This window comes from Drosophila persimilis, unplaced genomic scaffold (genome assembly GCF_003286085.1).
Source record: "Drosophila persimilis strain 14011-0111.01,24,50 unplaced genomic scaffold, DperRS2 tig00000868-arrow-arrow-pilon, whole genome shotgun sequence".
NCBI classification, from domain to species: domain Eukaryota; kingdom Metazoa; phylum Arthropoda; class Insecta; order Diptera; family Drosophilidae; genus Drosophila; species Drosophila persimilis.
This window is the reverse complement of record NW_020825365.1, coordinates 400,415-419,041: the sequence shown is the minus strand read 5'-3', so window position 1 is coordinate 419,041 and position 18,627 is coordinate 400,415. Positions and strand designations below refer to the sequence as shown.

Below are 18,627 nucleotides of genomic sequence, written 5' to 3'. Positions count from 1 at the left end.
GGGGATACAGTAATCTGTCCTCCCTGGTAATTGCGGTAGTCTCATCAGGATTCCCGAGTGCCCAACCGCGGATGCTTTCCACAGTCTGGCTTCTCTCATTCTGAGGGCGGAAAGTGTTGCCACCTTCTTTCCCATGAGATCCACAGGGAGGAGGTCCAGCACAGTATCCAGGGCTTCCCCTGGAGTAGTGCGTAGCCCGCCAGTTATGCATTGCTCTGCCATGCGTTGAACTCTGCTGAGTTTATTGCGGCATGTCCTTCTGTCCAAGGCTGGCCACCTAAACCTAACAACAACGAGATCTATTTAGAGTTCTTGGTTGCCATAGTCAAAGTCCTTGTTGGCGAGCTTATTCCGCTCGGATCTTGCAAGGGGTGGGATGGGACTCGGTCTGTCGCGAATACGCCTCGCTGATGCTTGGCTAGGACTCAGTCCAAAGGTGAAAGAAGATACATTTTAAAATATGTCCACTAGTTTATAATAATTCACTTACGCGTTTTGTAGCTCATCCTGGCATCCAGAAAGCTCGCAGATTTCGCCTCGTGCAGCTATCCTCTAGGATGGATGGACAATTGCTGCTCGGATCTTTATCTATAAACTCTTAGTGGTTAGCATCGATTGCCCTGACCTGCTTAGTAGGATGGGCTTGAGTACGTCTGCAAGGAGCTCAAGTACCCATACACCCACTCATCTTCACCGGACCAACTATGGCAATAATGAGCCAATCTGTTGGGATCTTCGCCAGCACAATGCGTTGCCAGCAGGGTGCAATTTGACTTTTGCCAGGGGAAAGGAGCCTTCAGACGGTTGATTATAGATTTTTTCCTATTTTAAGTATGATTTAGTAATTCTTTGTTTTTTTTTATTATTTAAGATAGAAATAAGTTAGTTAAGGCTTATTTTGATTTCGTTGTCGAATAATAAAATAAATAAATAAATACTAAAATGTTTGATTGGGAAAAATACTCTGGATCCTTGATAAGGTACCATGTACCCGACACATCTCGATCACAGGAAGCCGTCACACTGATCGGGCATTGGCCGACTTTTTCATATTTTCTTTGGCTATAGCTCGACCGATCTGGGCGCGGACTGTCTTTTCGTGATCGGCAGAGTCCTGCCAATCGACTGCAATCGGATAAAAGGACATCCATTTCTTCATGATTTCGTAGTCGAGATTTTGATGCCGCTCGACAGTCGGGATCCTCGCGATCCTGGGATTGTTGGTCCTTCACCGACCTGGCGCTATTTTTCTGAGATATATCCGAAGATTGGCATATCATTACAATACTGGTTTCTTCGGCACGCTATATCTCTGCTATACGGCAGCCGATTGGGGCGCAGCATGTCTCTTCGTGATCGGCAGAGTCCTGCAAATCGACTGCAATCGGGGAAAAAGATATCCATTTCTTCGCGACTTCGCAAAAAATCATGATTTGCCATTAAATTTGCTAAAAATCGGCCTCATTTTCGTGGTCGAGATTTTGATGCCGCTCGACAGTCGGGATCCTCGTGATCCTAGGAGTGTTGGTCCTTCACCGACCTGGCGCTATTTTTCTGAGATATAGCCTTCCGAAGATTGGCATATCATTAAAATACTGGTTTCTTCGGCACGCTATATCTCTGCTATACGGCAGCCGATGGGGCCGCGGCAAGTCTTTTCGTGATCGGCAGAGTCCTGCCAATCGACTGCAATCGTCAAAAAGGATAACCATCATTAAATTTTGCCAAAAAGCGGCCTCATTTTCGTAGTCGAGATTTTGATGCCGCTCGACAGTCGGGATCCTCGCGATCCTGGGAGTGTTGGTCCTTCACCGATCTGGCCCTATTTTTCTGAGATATAGCCTTCGGAAGATTGGCATATCATTAAAATACTGGTTCCTCCTGCACGCTATATCTCTGCTATACGGCAGCCGATGGGGCCGCGGCATGTCTTTTCGTGATCGGCAGAGTCCTGCCAATCGACTGCAATCGGAAGAAAGGACATCCACTTCTTCACGATTTTCGCAAAATAACATGATGTAACCATCAATAAATTTGCCAAAAAGCGGCCTCATTTTCGTAGTCGAGATTTTGATGCCGCTCGACAGTCGGGATCCTCGTGATCCTAGGAGTGTTGGTCCTTCACCGACCTGGCCCTAATTTTCTGAGATATAGCCTTCGGAAGATTGGCATATCATTAAAATACTGGTTCCTTCTGCACGCTATATCTCTGCTATACGGCAGCCAATGGGGCCGCGGCAAGTCTTTTCGTGATCGGCAGAGTCCTGCCAATCGACTGCAATCGTCAAAAAGGATAACCATCATTAAATTTTGCCAAAAAGCGGCCTCATTTTCGTAGTCGAGATTTTGATGCCGCTCGACAGTCGGGATCCTCGCGATCCTGGGAGTGTTGGTCCTTCACCGAACTGGCCCTAATTTTCTGAGATATAGCCTTCGGAAGATTGGCATATCATTAAAATACTGGTTCCTTCTGCACGCTATATCTCTGCTATACGGCAGCCAATGGGGCCGCAGCATGTCTTTCCGTGATCGGTAGAGTCCTGCCGGTCCTTCACCGATCTGGCCCTATTATTCTGAGATATAGCCTTCCGAAGATTGGCATATCATTAAAATACTGGTTCCTTCTGCACGCTATATCTCTGCTATACGGCAGCCGATGGGGCCGCGGCATGGCTTTTCGTGATCGGCAGAATCCTACCAATCGACTGCAGGTTGGGGCTTGTTGTTGTACAACAACAAAAATTTGTTGTACAACTATTAACAGCAACAACTTTTGTTGTTTTCTCCGTTATTCGAGGCACGTTCAGGACGTGCGACGTCGTCCTGGGTTTGGAATAGTTTCCTTGAGATAATGCATTCCTTATCAAGGACCAAGGATCAAGGATATTTTCTCCAGAGCGACCGGCTTAAAAAGTGGGTGCACGGGCCATCTGATTTAAAGAGGGAAAATCACCAGAGCGGCGCAGAACACAGAAAAGTGAAGGTTGAATCCTTGTTCTGTTTTTACGGTATTTAATATAATACCATAAAATACACATACATATGTTCATAATAGTACATAATATGTAGTATTTATGTTTATTCCACTAAATTATATACATATATATATACATATAAATTTAATTTTCTTTCTACTTTCATACGTTTTCTTTCTATTTTCATACAAATTTGTATTTATTGTTTTTTTTTCTCTTGTGTTTCCGTCTCACTCGAAAATATGTTTTGCCGCTCTCTTTCTCTGTTCCGGTTGCGAGTGTGTGCCTGATCGGTATATATCTCCATCTCGCTCGAGATGTATGTATTGCCCTTTCGCTCGAATTCGTGTTTCCGGTTTAGCTTGGTTGCTGTAATGGTTCCGTTCCCTGATTTTCTGTAAGCATCTTGCAGATGTCAATAGGCAGCAGGCCTCGGATAGGCCGGCCTGGGGTTTGGTAAGATTACAACAATTATATTTATTACTTATTTATTATTTATTTTGACATGGTTCGTTTGTGGTGGAGAAAAGGAAATAATGGGATATTCAGTAAACGTCTTGGATTAATTTGAAATAAGATTTTTTACTGTTCGGCTTTTTTTTAGTATCTTTTCCCATTTGAAACCTGACTTCATGGCGTAAGTGGTCGACTATTTGCTTATATACATATTTATAGGGTATTGAATTAGAACTATCCGTGTCAAAGCCGTTTCCCTTGGCAGATTTGTCCTTTTTGACCATGGTTTGGCTTGCCGGCCGCATGGGTGGTTCATTGGCTAGTTTTTAGTCCTTGCTTTTGTTTTATTTGACTAAAACAAGGTTTAAACAAAATAGTTTAACAAAAAAAAACAGTCGCATGATGCGTGTATAGGCTTTTGTATACCCGAGTCTTTCCGCTCCTTCTTCATCCTGCTCGGTGCGCAAGAATATCCGAGGCAGGCAAATCGTCTGTACCATGGCACACTGAAAGTCTCCTGGCAGCTTGCAGCAGTCGGCCTCATCGTGAACATTCTCACAGTTGTCACAGGTGGTACCATCGCAGATCAGAGCCTTGTCGAAGCACCCGCCGGACTGGCAGCTGAACTGACAGTCATATGGGACATCCCACTTCATCCGACTTGTCCGGGCAGTCAGACTTGTACTTATTCATGTCACCATTCCCCGTCACTGGGGCCGTGCACGTGAAATGATCTGGCCCACAGTCCGGACAAACGCCGTAGTTCTCCTGGTCCTCTAGTAGCATCAGATGCATGGGGCACGAGCAGACGTCGCGCGTGCTGCGTGTCACACCCCTCTGGCTATGCAGTTTTGGAAACAATTTGGGCAACTGTGCCGTGTGATTGTGCAGCACTTGCGCATCCGGTGTCCACACGGCCCGGATGTCGGTGAACTGCGACAGACGATGCAGCTCCACGGAATAACGTCGTTGACAGTGATCCGTTCCACTCCGGTCTTGTCCTCCAGCCAGTACAAAATCTCCCTAAGGTGGCAATGGTGCGAGGTTTTTCCGAGTCCCCGGTATCGTTGACGCCTACGAATTCAGCCAGGAAGCTAAAAGAGGCAACGTTTTAGGAACACAATTGTGCGAATGGTCATGTTAATGCTGTTGGAGTAGGAGCAGGTCCATAGCAACAGATCATAGTCCACGGCGCGGATATTCGGGTTCGTGTGTCGTGTTCGGTAGCAGTCGGCCGAAGCTGTTCCTCTGGCTGAAGATGATGTAGTTCTTGCAGGAGACCCCGTCCTCGGCCAACTGGTAGTGGGTGGGGCACAAGTCATGCCCCGTCTGCCGGGTTAGGCCAGGTACAGGTGGGAGCAGCCCCCGTTGTTGACCTTGTACTCGGTCAAGATGAGGCCAATGTGCTCGTGGCGCGAGAACAGCAGGAAGGCGGCAGGCAACACGCAGGGGGTCGCGGGACCGGTACAGGTAGAGGTGGAGCAGGCCCCATTCCCCACGGCACACGAACCAGACGCCAGAATCCTGAAGACGCCGGTGTTCCACCCAAACCCCCAGTCCAGGGTCTGTTCTTCTTCCTTTTTCAATTGTTTTTCAATGAAATTTCTCTTCTGGGGGGCAGAGGCTGGGAGTAGTGGGCCACACAAAGGGCGTCGCTGGTCGTTTCGGTATCGCAACTGCGGACTCTGTGGCTCGACTTTACCTGTAAATGCGAAGAATGTGGAAAGCACGGAATAGTCGTGGAACAGCGGACAGGGAGTGACCTGTGACATCAGGACTTACTGTCATTTGAAGCCACTGTAGGCAGACGCACAAGGCACTTTTGCTCATGCAACAGTAGCATATACAAACGAGTACCGTTCCAATTGCTCAATTTCTTTATTCCGTTGAATAATGCTGCCTAACTAAAACCATTAGCTCTGCCCACATAATTTTATACGATTGATGAATCAATTTTCTACTTGATTGGCTTAATTTAAATAATTGCTTTTACTGGATTTCTATATAACGTTGAAAATGAAATTTAATAGATTGATGAAATCGACAAAATATACCAATATATCGATGGTTTGACAGTGTTTTGTGAAAGGAAAATCCCACGAAACGGATATCGATAGTTGCACAGCTGTTTTTTGGTGTAGAATGTAAATAAGAATGTATATAGACATTTTTTTGAAGTGGCGCTGCCAACGGTCAAGGCACATGTAGTTGCTTCATAACAGAATGAATTTAGAACATTTTCGTGTTTAAATATTTTAAAAAAATATTTCAATACCCACTACTTGCCTAAAAATGAGAATTTGAGAATAGAAAATTGATTGGATTGTTAGAATAAATTAGATGTTCGTAAAGAATCGTGATGGAAATGCACAGAGATTACCTACTCAGCGGTTGGGGGTGCTTATAATATTTATATCAATCTTATCAATAAAAGCTGCCAGTACCTGAAATTATCAATTAAACCTTCCTGATAGCCCATGAAGGTTGTGGGCACATTTTTGTGACAACAGTTGCCGCGTTAAGAGTTTTTCGGGTAATTTTGGATGGGAGGGAATTTTCTTTAAGTCAAGAGCCCGGTCGAGATGGGGAAGGGAAGAAATGTTATCAAGCAGCTGACAGCGTTGTTAACGGAATTTGTAGCTATGAACATGAATGAAAGTAAGACAAGAAAAAACGCGCTCAACGTGAGAGAGAACCGGACATACACACTCTCTCTCTTGGGTTTCGTCTCTCTCTCCTGCTTTGCTCCCACACTCCTGCGCAGCAGCAGCTAACGGTTCCACAAGAAAAAAGACATGAAAATCGAAATCGATAAGCCACGGACCGCAGGCACGTACCAGAGAAAAAGCCGTAATTTTCGTGAAAAGCAACCAGAGAAACCAGAAAAATCCAGAAACTGTTGACCAAAAGAACAATCTTCACGGGCAATGTCCAAGAAAAGTGTTAGCATTGAGTTTTTCAATTAAAATTGTAGTTTGAAATAGTTTGCCACCGTCTGAGTGCCAGAGAAATCGATACATCCAGTACGGGGTGCTGCTGCTCCGCTGAAAAATTACCATCAAACTGTAGAGAATTTTGCTTTTGAGAAAAAACTTGCAACCTTCAGCCACAATATTTTTGTTACATAAACCTTATCCAGTAATAGCTTGAACCTGACACATCATTCCGCCCATTTTTTTTTTTTTGCAGCTGCTGCTTGTGGTAACGTAGTGAACAAGAATTGGCTTGGTAAGAGCGTAAAGAGAGAGCGTAGCACTCTACTATTCAATAACATAGTAGCCATAGTAGACAAAGCCTCAAAATGCAGCCACCGCCGCGAAAGGTAAAGCCTCTCTCTCTCTCGGATAACATTCATTCCATAGAGAAGTATTCCCCAGACACTAAATTCTTATGTCCAACAGGGTAACTATGTGAAATTCTTGAAGAATCTGCATACGGAGCAGGTGGCCAAGTTGCAGCTGAAAAACCAGCATGAGTGCGACCTGCTAGAGGACATACGACAGTTCACCATCAAGCGATCGGCCATCGAGAAGTCGTATAGTGAGGCCCTCCTGAAGATCTCGTCGCAGTATCTCAACAAGAAGATACCCAACATTCCTGACATCAAGATGGAGGGCATGGAAGAGCGTTGGTGAGCGTTGATGACACTTTTAAAGAATTAACGGATAAATCCCTATAACTGCCACATTGCCTTCCCTCAGGAACATGTGGAGTGTGTGGCGCACAGTTCTCGAGGAGAATGAGAAGCTGGCCCGTGCCCGCCTGGCCGCCATCGAGGTGTTCCAGCAGCAAATCGCCGACGAAGCCAAGGTCCTCAGGGACTACAAATTGGCTATTGCCAAGAGATCGCTTTCAGGCATCGTCAACGTGCAGAAGGAACTCCATTTGAGTGTGGGCGATGTGGACAAGACAAAGAAGTCGTATTTTGATGAGGAGCACTGTGCCCACGATGTGCGCGACAAAGCTCGCGACATCGAGGAGAAGCTGAAGAAGAAAAAAGGCTCCTTTTTCCAGTCGATCACATCGCTGCAGAAGAACAGCGCACGGGTCACCTCGCGGAAAGAGCTGCTCGAAGAGAAGTCGAGTGGAGCTCGAAACGATTACATACTCAGCCTGGCCGCCGCCAATGCTCATCAGAATCGTTACTTTACAGTCGATCTGCAGACCACGATGACCACCATGGAGAACTATGTGTTCGAGCGAGTGGCCGAGTACCTAATGCTAATGGGGTAAGACCTACCTCTACCTCTAGAGTTTACCGCAGTTTTCCTATTGATTCCTCTTCTAGACGCACAGAGCTGCTGACCTGCTCGGCCACGCAGAACAGTTTCGGGAAGATTCGCGATCAGGCCCAGCAGCTGACGCGGGAATACAATCTGCAGTGCTGCTATCTGTTCTATCCGGTGCTTAAGCAGCATATCCAGTATGATTTTGAGGCTTGTGACAACGATCCGGTGAGAAAGGTGACCACAGAGCATGATTCGGCCACGGAGACGCTCACCAAGGAGGCCAAGAACTTGGCGGGACGGGTGGTTAAGGAGAACGCCTCCATAAGGGAGAACGCCAAGAAGCTGGCCCTCTGTCAGTCGCTGAGGGACTCGGGACAGCGATCCGATCCCAACGATCCTAATGGTCCCGATCTGGACACCAAGATCGAGGAGTTCCGTGATCAGATACGCCGCTCCGAGACCGAGAAGGCCAAGGCCGAGGCCTGTCTGCAGTGCCTGCGCGACGGCGGCATCAATGTGGACGAGTGGGTGCAGGAGGCAGAGATTATGGGCGTGCAGGAGCTAACGCGCTCGGCCAGCTCCATATCGATGCGCACCGATGCCTCGGGCCAGGGCGAGAATCCTAGCTCAGATTCCTTCTACGACAGCGACAAAGAGGAGGCGGCCGGCGGTGCCTCGGCGTTTGCTCAGACAAAGCCCAAGGCTGAGACGCAGCTCTCTAGGGATCGCACATTCAGCGACAGCGATGATGAGCCCGAGGAGCGTGCGGCAACTGGATCTTCTGCAGCAGCTGCTGCTGCCGCAGCTCCTACCTCCGCAATGGCAGCCAGTGGTAGAGCTGGAGCGTGGGACGATCCAACCGAGGTGAATTGGGGAGGCGAGGAGGAGGAGGACAAGGACGAACCGATTGTACCCGAGCCCAAAGAAGCAATCTTCAAGTGCACCGCACTCTACAGCTACACGGTGAGTGGTGGATCCTCTCTGCGGGATTGATATTAATGTTTCGTATCGACATTGAAGGGGCAAAATCCCGATGAGCTGACAATTGTCGAGAACGAGCAGCTCGAGGTGGTCGGCGAGGGTGACGGCGATGGGTGGCTGCGGGCCCGCAACTATCGGGGAGAGGAGGGCTATGTGCCGCACAATTATCTGGACATTGACCAGGAGACGGCTGGCGGCGCTTTTAATGGTACTGGTTCCGCCAATCAATTGCGCTCTCAAATCTCATTCTCATCTGTCGATTACACCGTTGACAACGAAGATCAAACGGTGGACTCGATGCAATCCCCCGACCAGGTATCGGTCATAATGGCCCCCCAGAAGCAGCTCAAGTCCGACGTCGAATGGTGCATTGCGCTCTACGACTACGATGCCACCGCCGAGGATGAGCTCACCTTCGAGGAGGGCGACAAGATCAAGATCGTCACCAAGACGGCCCACGGCGTTGACGATGGCTGGTGGGAGGGCGAGCTAGATGGAAAGTTTGGCAACTTTCCTTCCCTGGTCGTCGAGGAGTGCGACGAAATGGGCGAACCGCTGAGCGAGGGCGGCGACGAATCACCACCCCCAATGGCAGCCCCGAACTTTGCCCTGCCCCCGGCACCAGCACTACCCCCAGAGTATGCCCACGAGCTGGAATTGGAGCTTACAGAGGATATGTTTGGCTCGCAGGATACGGCAGGTGAGTGAATGGAAGTGAATTGCTGATCTTTAGACTCAAGTGAATGGTTTTTCAGATGAAGATAGCGGCTATATACCCAACGGTGCGGCTGTTCCGAGTATGCCTCCGCCAGGTAAATGTCCACATACCAGTACTGCCCCCCCGTCAGCACCTACTCTTTGGTTTCACCTCTGTCTTTATCTATTTCTATATCTATATAAATATGTATATCTATCACTCGATCTCCGATTCCTTTAGTACCAAAAGCAATTGTATAATTTTCCATTTTCCACCGATAAACAAAAAAAAGAATACCTATCGAAAAGTACTGTTATACCTGCTTCTATATTCTCTAGAGGTAAAACTTAATCTCCTCTCCAAAACTGCAGCTCGTCTAAATACTAATACTACTACTAATACTATCACAACATAAAACAAATAACCATCCACCCAACCACCACCACAATTACTGTAACTACTCTCCACTCTCTACACTCTTCGTTAATGTGTCTCTGTCTTTAAAAATTGAAAAACAAAACGTGTCTCCCCAGCCAGTCCCCAGACGAAAGCCATCCGAAGAATTATTATACCCTACGATTTTTTACAGTGTTCTCTCTACTCTTCTTAGGCTGCTCTGCTTATCCAACGTGTGTCGTGTCAGTGTATCGATGTTTCTTGTCCTGTTATCGATTACAATTGTCGATTTATTTCTTTTTGCAGCTTCTCTTTTTTTTCTATAATCTATTATCAATATATTTTTGAGTGTATATGGCACTGATTTTTTATTGAAAGCTTACGATTGATTTCAATAATTATCATTTTTGTGTTTTTTTTCATTGCTGTGTGTTTTCTGCATCGGTTGTTGTTATTTCTCTCCGTGTAATTGCGTGTCTTTCTGTCATTTAAGGCCAGAACCAAAGCCAAACCACTGCCAAGAAGGGTAATTTAACGATTATGCTCTTTTAACAACATATCTACATATATATCTCTACTACCCAAAAACGTTTCTCTTACTACAATATCTCTTAATTCAGTATCTTGAATTTAATGTAGGGGAAATCTTTACCTTTTCCATTGTTTTTGAGAGCATGTAAAAGAAATCTCTTGAAATTTTTCCCCACTTGGTAGCTTCTATATTCTCGTGTTCTCCTTGAGGCTGTCCACGTAAATTTGTACTTAAATATCAGTCCAAAAAAAATATCTGTAAGCTATAAGATCCTGTGACAACCTTCTTATGTATATAAAGAAAACTGATTTGCTGATAACCTAGTTTTCTTATCACCTTCCCGCATGTTTGTGTGCCCCCGAAACAAAACAAAAAAAAAAAAATTCCCCCGAGTATATATTGAATATACAAATTTACCCTTCTTCTATATATCGTACGTATACGATTATTGCTTTTCTATTGCTAATTAGTTTACTTAGTTTCCTTTTTGTCATTTCCTTGTCGTGTATCTAGATAGTTCTTGTTCCAAGACTGCCTTGAAATGATTCTTAACTGATTGATTTCTATGTATATCTCTCACCGCTCCATATATATATATATATATATAAATATATATATACCATATATATATATACATACATATTTTTTATCAAGAAATAAGATTGATTAAACCAGAAATACGAATCTTGACTAAGCAATCAATATATTTTGTCATTTTTTTCTAACGCCTACTCAGTACTCATCCAAGAGCCTGGCATGGAGGTAAACTATCCATTAAACCATTTACCCATCCAATCTGATCGAAATATAGCGCGGCCATACTGAAATGTTTATTCTGTTGTGTGTTCTAGGACGATCTCAGTGATGATGGGCAGCCACCGCCATCTTTGCCGCCGCCCCAGCTGCAAAAGGCTGCTGGCAAATCAGAGCCTGGCGCTGGTGGCGCCACAGCGAACACGTTGAACTTAGGTATGGCACAAATAATTGTTACCGCTGCAACCCCCATGGTTGAAGACGGTGCCGATAAATCTTTCCCACCAGTAGGAGAGAGCGAAAGAGAGCAGCAGCAGCATGTGAAGAAGCAGGACGAGTCTAAGCAGGAACAGCCGGTGGCGGATAAAAAGCCAGAGATATCGCCAAAGCCATTGGTCAAAGTATCGCCATCGCCACAGAAACAGCCGCCATCCAATGCGGCCCAGTCGTCAATGACGGCTGCAAAAGAAGGTAACACTAGAGTGCGACCGGTGGTAAGCATTACACTGACCGAGTATCCATCCTGTGATCCAGAGGACCAACAGTCCTTCTCGGAGGGCACCGACTCGGCCTCGGGCAACAATGTCCCCATTCTGCAGGAGGTCGAGGATCCATTCAACGAGAAGTCAAAAACCGACTCGGCTGGAGATGGAATTGGATTTGAGGCTAACTTTGAGGCCAATTTTGATGCCAACTTTGATGATGCCTTCGCTGGAACCACAGGCGGAGGAGGTGGGGGCGGTGGGGGTGGAGGCGAACAGTCCAGCGATTTGGATGTGAACGGAGAGCCGGGCGATGAAGAGGAGCAGGGTCACTGCGAGGGCGTTTCAGCAGCTGGAGCCGGAACCGGAGCTGGAGCAGCCGGAGCCGCAGCCGAAGAGGACATTGAGGCGCCCAAGCAGGTGGTCGGCGGGCGAGCTAGCATACCCGAGGAATTGGACTCAAATCAATTGGCACGTTTGCAAAATCTGAAAGAGTCCAACGCTTAGATCGTCGGCGCTCCGGTCTCTTCCTCTTGGTCGGCTACTTCAATGTTGTTTCTCTTGTTCTTTTAGGCACACGATCATGAGCATGATATATACTATATAGACTATAGCGACGGACAGTTGTAGAGCGGATCCAAGCGGAACACCAACTCCAGACACAGCCACTTTGAATGCATAATAGGCTCACACACAAAACCAAACACCAACCACCCACAACCAACCTACATCCAGATACAGACTTAGACGGACTTCAATCTAGCAGTTTAACGATCGGGAAACGGGAATAAACCAAAGTCGGCAGCCTATCCATCAAAATTCCAATAGAATCACAACAGAAACCCAATTTGTTGCTGGTTTATTTACGTTTCTCGAGCCACATACAACGACACAACAGCAGGTCTTCAGATAACTCATATGAAATATACTTATACGATAGAAGTTAAAGATCCTCTTACCACCCCTCGCATCACGTACAGCGCTCAAATTGTGTACATCCATTCAAAAATACTTCTGACTGCCTCCGGGGTTATAGTTACACAACAACTGGGCCTTCATTAACAAAAACATAAAAAGAAACCACCATACGTTATACATTATATATATATAAATATAAACTATATAAATATATAATTAATTATTCTAGTTTGTAAAGTGTTATACTCTCAGACACGTATGGAATATATATAAATATTGTAAACGCGTTTATGTAGCACTCAGACACAGAAACGGTCTTCGAATATCAGCATCCTCAACTAATCGAGCAATAATATGTATTGTATATATATCTAAGTCCAGTATTTTAGCAGTCTTACGATAAACATTGTGCTTGATCCGAACCGTATTGTATTGTATTAGCCAAGTTAACAGCATTAAAACCAAACAACAAACAGCCAAGAAGAGTTCTACCAAGTCAATTCAGTTGTTCTGTTTGATCTAACTACTCGTACACGTAGGAGTTCTGCACAACCAAAAAGGAAACAGATCCCCAAATATTGTTGCAATTGTATGCAAAACTATAGCCTTATTAGCTAAAATTGTTTTCCGTGTCTAGTGAAATGAACTAAGTTAATGTTTTGGAAGCCAGAAACTGTTGGTGAAACTGAAGAGAATCTAGTGAAATGCCTACTCAATCAGAGACTTTGTTTGCGAATACTCGAATACTCAATGCATAACTCGATCGGATGACGAATTCTTATACACATACATACATACATACATATGTATGTATTCAACGATACGATATTACCATAACACAGTTTAAACTAAAGAAAACAAAAAATGGGCTTGAATATGCCGCAAAATGTATTGTAAGTAATTCCTGAGTTCAACAAAACAACCCTCTGTTCGAAACCACTAACAAAAATAAACAAATTTCCACTTTCAAGCAAGCGAAAAATAAATGTGTTTTAATTGAATCCCTTTTAAAGCTTTCAAATCCTTTGAATATGAAAAATAAATAAACACATGTCTATTGATTTTTTTTGTAATTTTTTTTTTTTACATATCTTTATTTATATTCACTTCATTGCAATATTATAATATTTTTCTTCTTGGTTTGCATTTTGTCCACTTGGATGTTTTTTTTTTAGTTTTAGTATTTAACTTAATAATATAGGTTCCATTCTTGGGTTTTTTGTTTTTATCATTTACTTTCTGGTAACATTCATCTCTTGTTATTTTCTGGTTTCATTTTCATGTGTGTTTATTTTTAAGTGGTTTTTGTTTTTATTTTCATGCTATAGATAATTATTTATTTTTTATTTCACTTCAGTTTTGCTTTATTTTTTTTTAATTTAAATTTTGTTTTATTCATTTTATATAACGAAATTAACACAGTCAAAATTTGTGATCAGTGATCAATCATTACATACGCATTTACGCATTACGTTTTAAATTATTTCTCCTTCTCAAACATATTACTGTTACATATGTATATGGTAGCTATATATGTGTGTGTGGGGTGTGGTGGTGGTGGGAGGGGTGGAGGGGTATTTGATGAGTTGAGCAAACCGAAATGTTTGGGGTCTGATGGTGGTGGTCAGGGTAATAGTAATAACAAATAATTGACAGCAGAGCAGACTTGTAGCGAAGGGAAGGGTGGGGAAGGAAAGGGATGGAGGCAGGGAGGAAGATTGGAAGATTATTGCAGGCTGGCTGAGTGTTAATCATAAAAAATGTTCTTTTATTGCAGTTAGGAACTCTTGATGGACGGATAAAACCAAAAATTATATAGATACATTTCGTTGAACTCCTTAAAACAGCGACCTTTTGGCTGCATGACGATGGTATCGTATGATTAGAATTGAGAGCTTTGAGGTTGATTGACAGACAAATCATATACACATAGATATTGTTTATTAGCCAGTGTCTGCGGGGTAGTTGTGGAGGGGAGGTAGTGGAGGGGTGTTGGTGTAAGGAGCTGGGGTGTATCTAATCTTAAAATGTAATAACAAATTTGTTCGCATGTTTTACTTTGCTTGAGCAAAAGGTGAAGCCTGTCAACAGAGAGTGCTTTTTATTCGGGGATTCTAAGAGTAATGTAATTCTTTATAATAATGATGCAACAAATTATAAATTATGCAACGTACAACCATAAGTGTATATGTGTGTCAGTGTGTGTCACTGTTGGTAAAGTATTTTCATTGCACTAGTGTTGCCTAACAAGGTATGGCTCATGGCTCATGGCTCAATCGCAATTTAATCCGTTTATCCTGTGATGTGGACTATAGACTATTTCTCCATCATAATATTCACTTGCATTAACTCGGAATTCATTTAAAAAATGCCATTTTGTTTTAGTTTCTGGTGCACTATGCAGGAATGCAGGGTTCTGTTAGCTATTCTGTATATTGTATCTCTTTCAGTTTCCATTAGCTGTTTCTGTATCTTTTATCTGAATCTTGTAATTGTATCTTTTATCTGTATCATGTATTTGTATCTTTTATCTGTATCTGTGTGTTCTGTGTGTGGTTCAACTTAAGCACTAAGGTTCTCAACTTGTTCATTTTCTTATCTAGATACTTTAGAATTTCCCGTTTTGTTTTTACGTTTGTTTGTTTGTTTTTGAGACCATCATATACATATATAATATATCATTAAATATACATCATACATACGCAATTATTACATCGTGTCACGTACATATATATATGTATATATCCCTTTCTCATATATATATAGGTTAGGTATCTATTTATATTTTTGTTGGTTGCTTTATAAAACGTTGGTGTAGGTGCCGCCGTCTAAACAGCGACACCAAAAATGCTTCAAACATTTTCATTGTGTGTATAATTTAACATTTTACATATCGTTCATCGTTTTTGATGTCTTTGCCTTTTTGTCCTAAATGCTTTTGCATACACGATTACGACGGTACATATACATATGTACGTATGCATCATCTTCAACTTCCTCTTCACCTCCACGTCTTTCATAATCATTGAATAATGTTTCATAAAAAAGTTCCGACTATGGCCAACTAAATTGCTTATCATCTCTGTCTGGTTTGGTTTCCCACAAATTATATCCGTAAACTAAGTGTAGAGTAAAAAATTCCATATGAAAAATTAAACGTATCAATTTGCCATTAAGTTAGTTGTACCTTAAAATTTTTCTCAACTATTTTTGCCTCTTGCAATTGTTACAACTAAAATGGTTTTTGTTTTTCTCATTAATTTACGTTCTTTGGAAATACGCTCCGAAACCGTTGAGCAGCTATTTGTTGTTGTTCTCGTTTTTGTTTATTTTTTTGCATTTTCATCAAAAATTGATTCGACGTTTTATATAGGGGATACTCGTACTGATACTCGCTTGCATTATAGTCTGTATATCATATCATATCGTTACAATATGACTCTCGCTTTTATAAACATTTTGATTTCTGTCTTTCCGTAACATAATTGATTCCTGACACTTGTATAGCTACAAAATATATAGGTGTATATATATATATATATGAGTGTTTTCTCTATATATATATGGATTTATTTATCTGTTTCTTTCTTTAATGTTCATTTATCACCGATTTCATGATTCCAAGTGTCGGGGATGTTGTAATTATTCGGGAATTCTTTGGTTTGGGAATGGTAGATCAATTGCAGTTCTGCTTCAAATCCTTTTCTCATTAAAAAACGTTAACCAGTTAATCAATTAATTACTTCAAACATTAAACATCTGGCTTTTAATTTGCTCAATTTCTTTCTTTAGTTAGATATTTTCGGGGAATACGGATACCCATAAGCCATAGATACATACATACATATGTAGGTCTGCTTTCGGAAATGCTTTCGAAATATATGTAAACTGTATGATTATCCATTGTTATTATTGAGAAACAGACAGACTAAAAGCAATCTCTGATGATTTCTCAGATATGGCTGAAGGGTATCGAATAGTCGATTTCTCGACTCGTTCTCTCTTTCGGATAAACATGTATGTGTATTACGCGTGTGTGTGTGTGTCTGTGTCTGTCTAGATCTTTAATAAAGTAATTTTCCTTGGGCTCTCTTCTGTCTGTTGTCTGGCTGAATTCTTGGTTAGGTATTCCTCAAGTGGGTTCAAGGGTCATCTCCATCTCCATTTATATTTTCATACTGCTCCTCATCCTCCAGTGTTAATGTTTAGGGTTCCATAGCTGGTTTCCATTCATAAGTACTTTTTGTCGTATATACAGTTATTTGGTTTTTTTTGGATTAGGGGTTTACATATCAAAAAACTCGTGCTACATATATGTATGTAGGTGCCTAAATACGATTTTTGTATACATAAATATACATATGTATGTATATTCCATATTTTTGTGTATACTTATGCCATACTCTATATACATGTACATAGATCTGTGTGTCTGTGTGTGTCTGATTGTGTTTTTGTGTGTGTGTGTTGGAGTGTTACTATCATACTTTGACCATATTATGGTGTATACCTAATTCCTAGCATTAAGTTTAGCTAAACTGTACAAAATTCTTTAGCCTTACGACCTGCTCTTCATCCATTTACTAATCATAAACACTAAATTAAAATTCATTGATGATATTTTGGTATGATTCACTTGCGCGTATTTATATATTTCTCCTCCTTCTCTCCTGGTGTGCTAAAGTTTATTTTTTAGTTTCTTGTATGCTCTTCACATATTTTGTTTTGTTTGTTTTAAAGTTAAACTCACTTGCCTTTAATTTATGTGTTAATTAACTTAACTTTTGGTTTCTTGTTCTTATGTTTCTGTGATTCATCGAGGAACTTGAGCGAAAATTCATACATCTTTATTTATATATTTTTGTGTGTGTATATGTTCATTAGGCTAACTTAAGACGGTGCATCGTAAGTATCATTTTGTATGTTAATCGCTTTATTGACTGCTTGAACGTATCCGAGTTAATCGCTTAACTAGATTTAATTACATTAACTAAGTTTTTATTCAATTGCGAAGTTTTGCTCCTACTTTGCTTTTGATGAGTATGTAACGAGTACCTAGCCTGCTCCTTTTTCCTTCACACGAGTTCGAGTACATTGCTATATACAAATTGGAAATCAATTTACGGGTATCTCCCCTCCCACCCCTGTTGTTTGTTGTTGTTTTTCTTAGCAACTATTTGTTTGACCTATATACTAATTTTCTTAGGCAGTTTCATTCATTCATTACTTGTGTACATATTTCTATGCTCTATGTATAATATTCTGTATTTTGTATATCCTTTAAATTTACTTGTATTTTTAAATTTTTTTTTTATTGGATTTTCACTTAGACCTTATATTGATTTCTTATGGTGCCGCAAAGTTGTCTTCGAAAAGTTTTTGAGTTCTTGATTCTTGTGTGGAGCATCATTTTTCTGAGTGAGTGAGTGGAGTGGAGCGTTTGAGTGAGTGCAATTTGAATAATTTGTTTGTTCGTTAGTTTAAAGTTGTTATCAAAAATTTGTTGGTGTAACTAAAATGAAACATTATCGTTCCTATTATTATTATTATTTAGCTATTTCAATTGCACTAACTATTTGTATGACTTATCCACGATGCTTGCTTTCTTGCTTGCTTGTTTATAAAAGGTGCGCTCCAAAGTAATTCGTGGTATTTCTTGGTTTTCCCATTTATTATTTTGGTGTGCAAATGATTAAAACTCTCTTTCTTTCCTATTCGACGACTATATTCGACTGGTTTTATGTGTGTGTGTTTGTCTCTGTGTGTGTGTGAGTGTTATATGTAAAGTTAACTTAATCAAAAAGATTTGCTAAATTGATTCTCAATTATCGAAATTTGTTCATCGCCTTACTTTTTGATTTCTAATAAATTTGGCCATTTCACTTGGAAGCGCTAAGTCAGTTCTGAATAAACAAATCAATCAAACCAACTGAATGGGAAATCAAACTTTCGATTTACTAAATTTTGGGCTTAGTTTTGGTTTGGTTTCATTTGTGGTTCTGGTTCTGGTTTTCCTATGTGTTCGATTCGGAGAGCGTGCTTCTGAAGCTGGGGGGACTTAAATTAGAGGAAGACTCTCTGGGTGTTTTGCTTTTGAAGTGGGAAGCAAAAGGTGTTTCGGTTCTTAAACTTAAGCTCAAAACTCCGCAAAGATAATGGAAATCATTCATTCTAGTATGGTCTACAACGTTAGTTTCAGTTAATTCTT

At 41.8% G+C, this 18,627-nt stretch overlaps 1 protein-coding gene across 7 annotated transcripts; it reads left to right on the top strand.

The window, feature by feature from the left end:
- Window positions 1-6,246: 6,246 nt before the first annotated feature.
- On the top strand, window positions 6,247-13,393 carry LOC6602709 (F-BAR and double SH3 domains protein 2). Of its 7 annotated transcripts, XM_026993675.1 has the most exons (14): window positions 6,248-6,373; window positions 6,621-6,753; window positions 6,833-7,062; window positions 7,133-7,660; window positions 7,720-8,623; window positions 8,681-8,849; window positions 8,922-9,341; window positions 9,397-9,453; window positions 10,228-10,260; window positions 11,003-11,028; window positions 11,118-11,235; window positions 11,308-11,490; window positions 11,554-11,972; window positions 12,075-13,393. In XM_026993675.1, exons 2-14 carry the CDS (start codon window positions 6,733-6,735, stop codon window positions 12,129-12,131), a joined length of 3,165 nt encoding a protein of 1,054 aa, XP_026849476.1. In that variant the 5' UTR covers window positions 6,248-6,373; window positions 6,621-6,732; the 3' UTR covers window positions 12,132-13,393. The 7 variants fall into 7 exon arrangements, with proteins under 7 accessions (XP_026849477.1, XP_026849472.1, XP_026849474.1 ...); XM_026993676.1 differs by lacking the exon at window positions 6,621-6,753 and having other exon boundaries at window positions 6,247-6,373; XM_026993671.1 differs by lacking the exon at window positions 10,228-10,260 and having other exon boundaries at window positions 6,247-6,373; window positions 11,118-11,490.
- Window positions 13,394-18,627: the final 5,234 nt, after the last annotated feature.

Excerpts from the sequence above, each read along its gene's own strand:
- LOC6602709 (XM_026993671.1), top strand. The coding sequence starts at position 6,733 with ATGCAGCCACCGCCGCGAAAG. Across the intron at positions 7,063-7,132 it reads GAGGGCATGGAAGAGCGTTG|GAACATGTGGAGTGTGTGGC; the intron begins GTGAGCGTTGAT and ends GCCTTCCCTCAG. Across the intron at positions 11,973-12,074 it reads AATTGGACTCAAATCAATTG|GCACACGATCATGAGCATGA; the intron begins GCACGTTTGCAA and ends TTGTTCTTTTAG.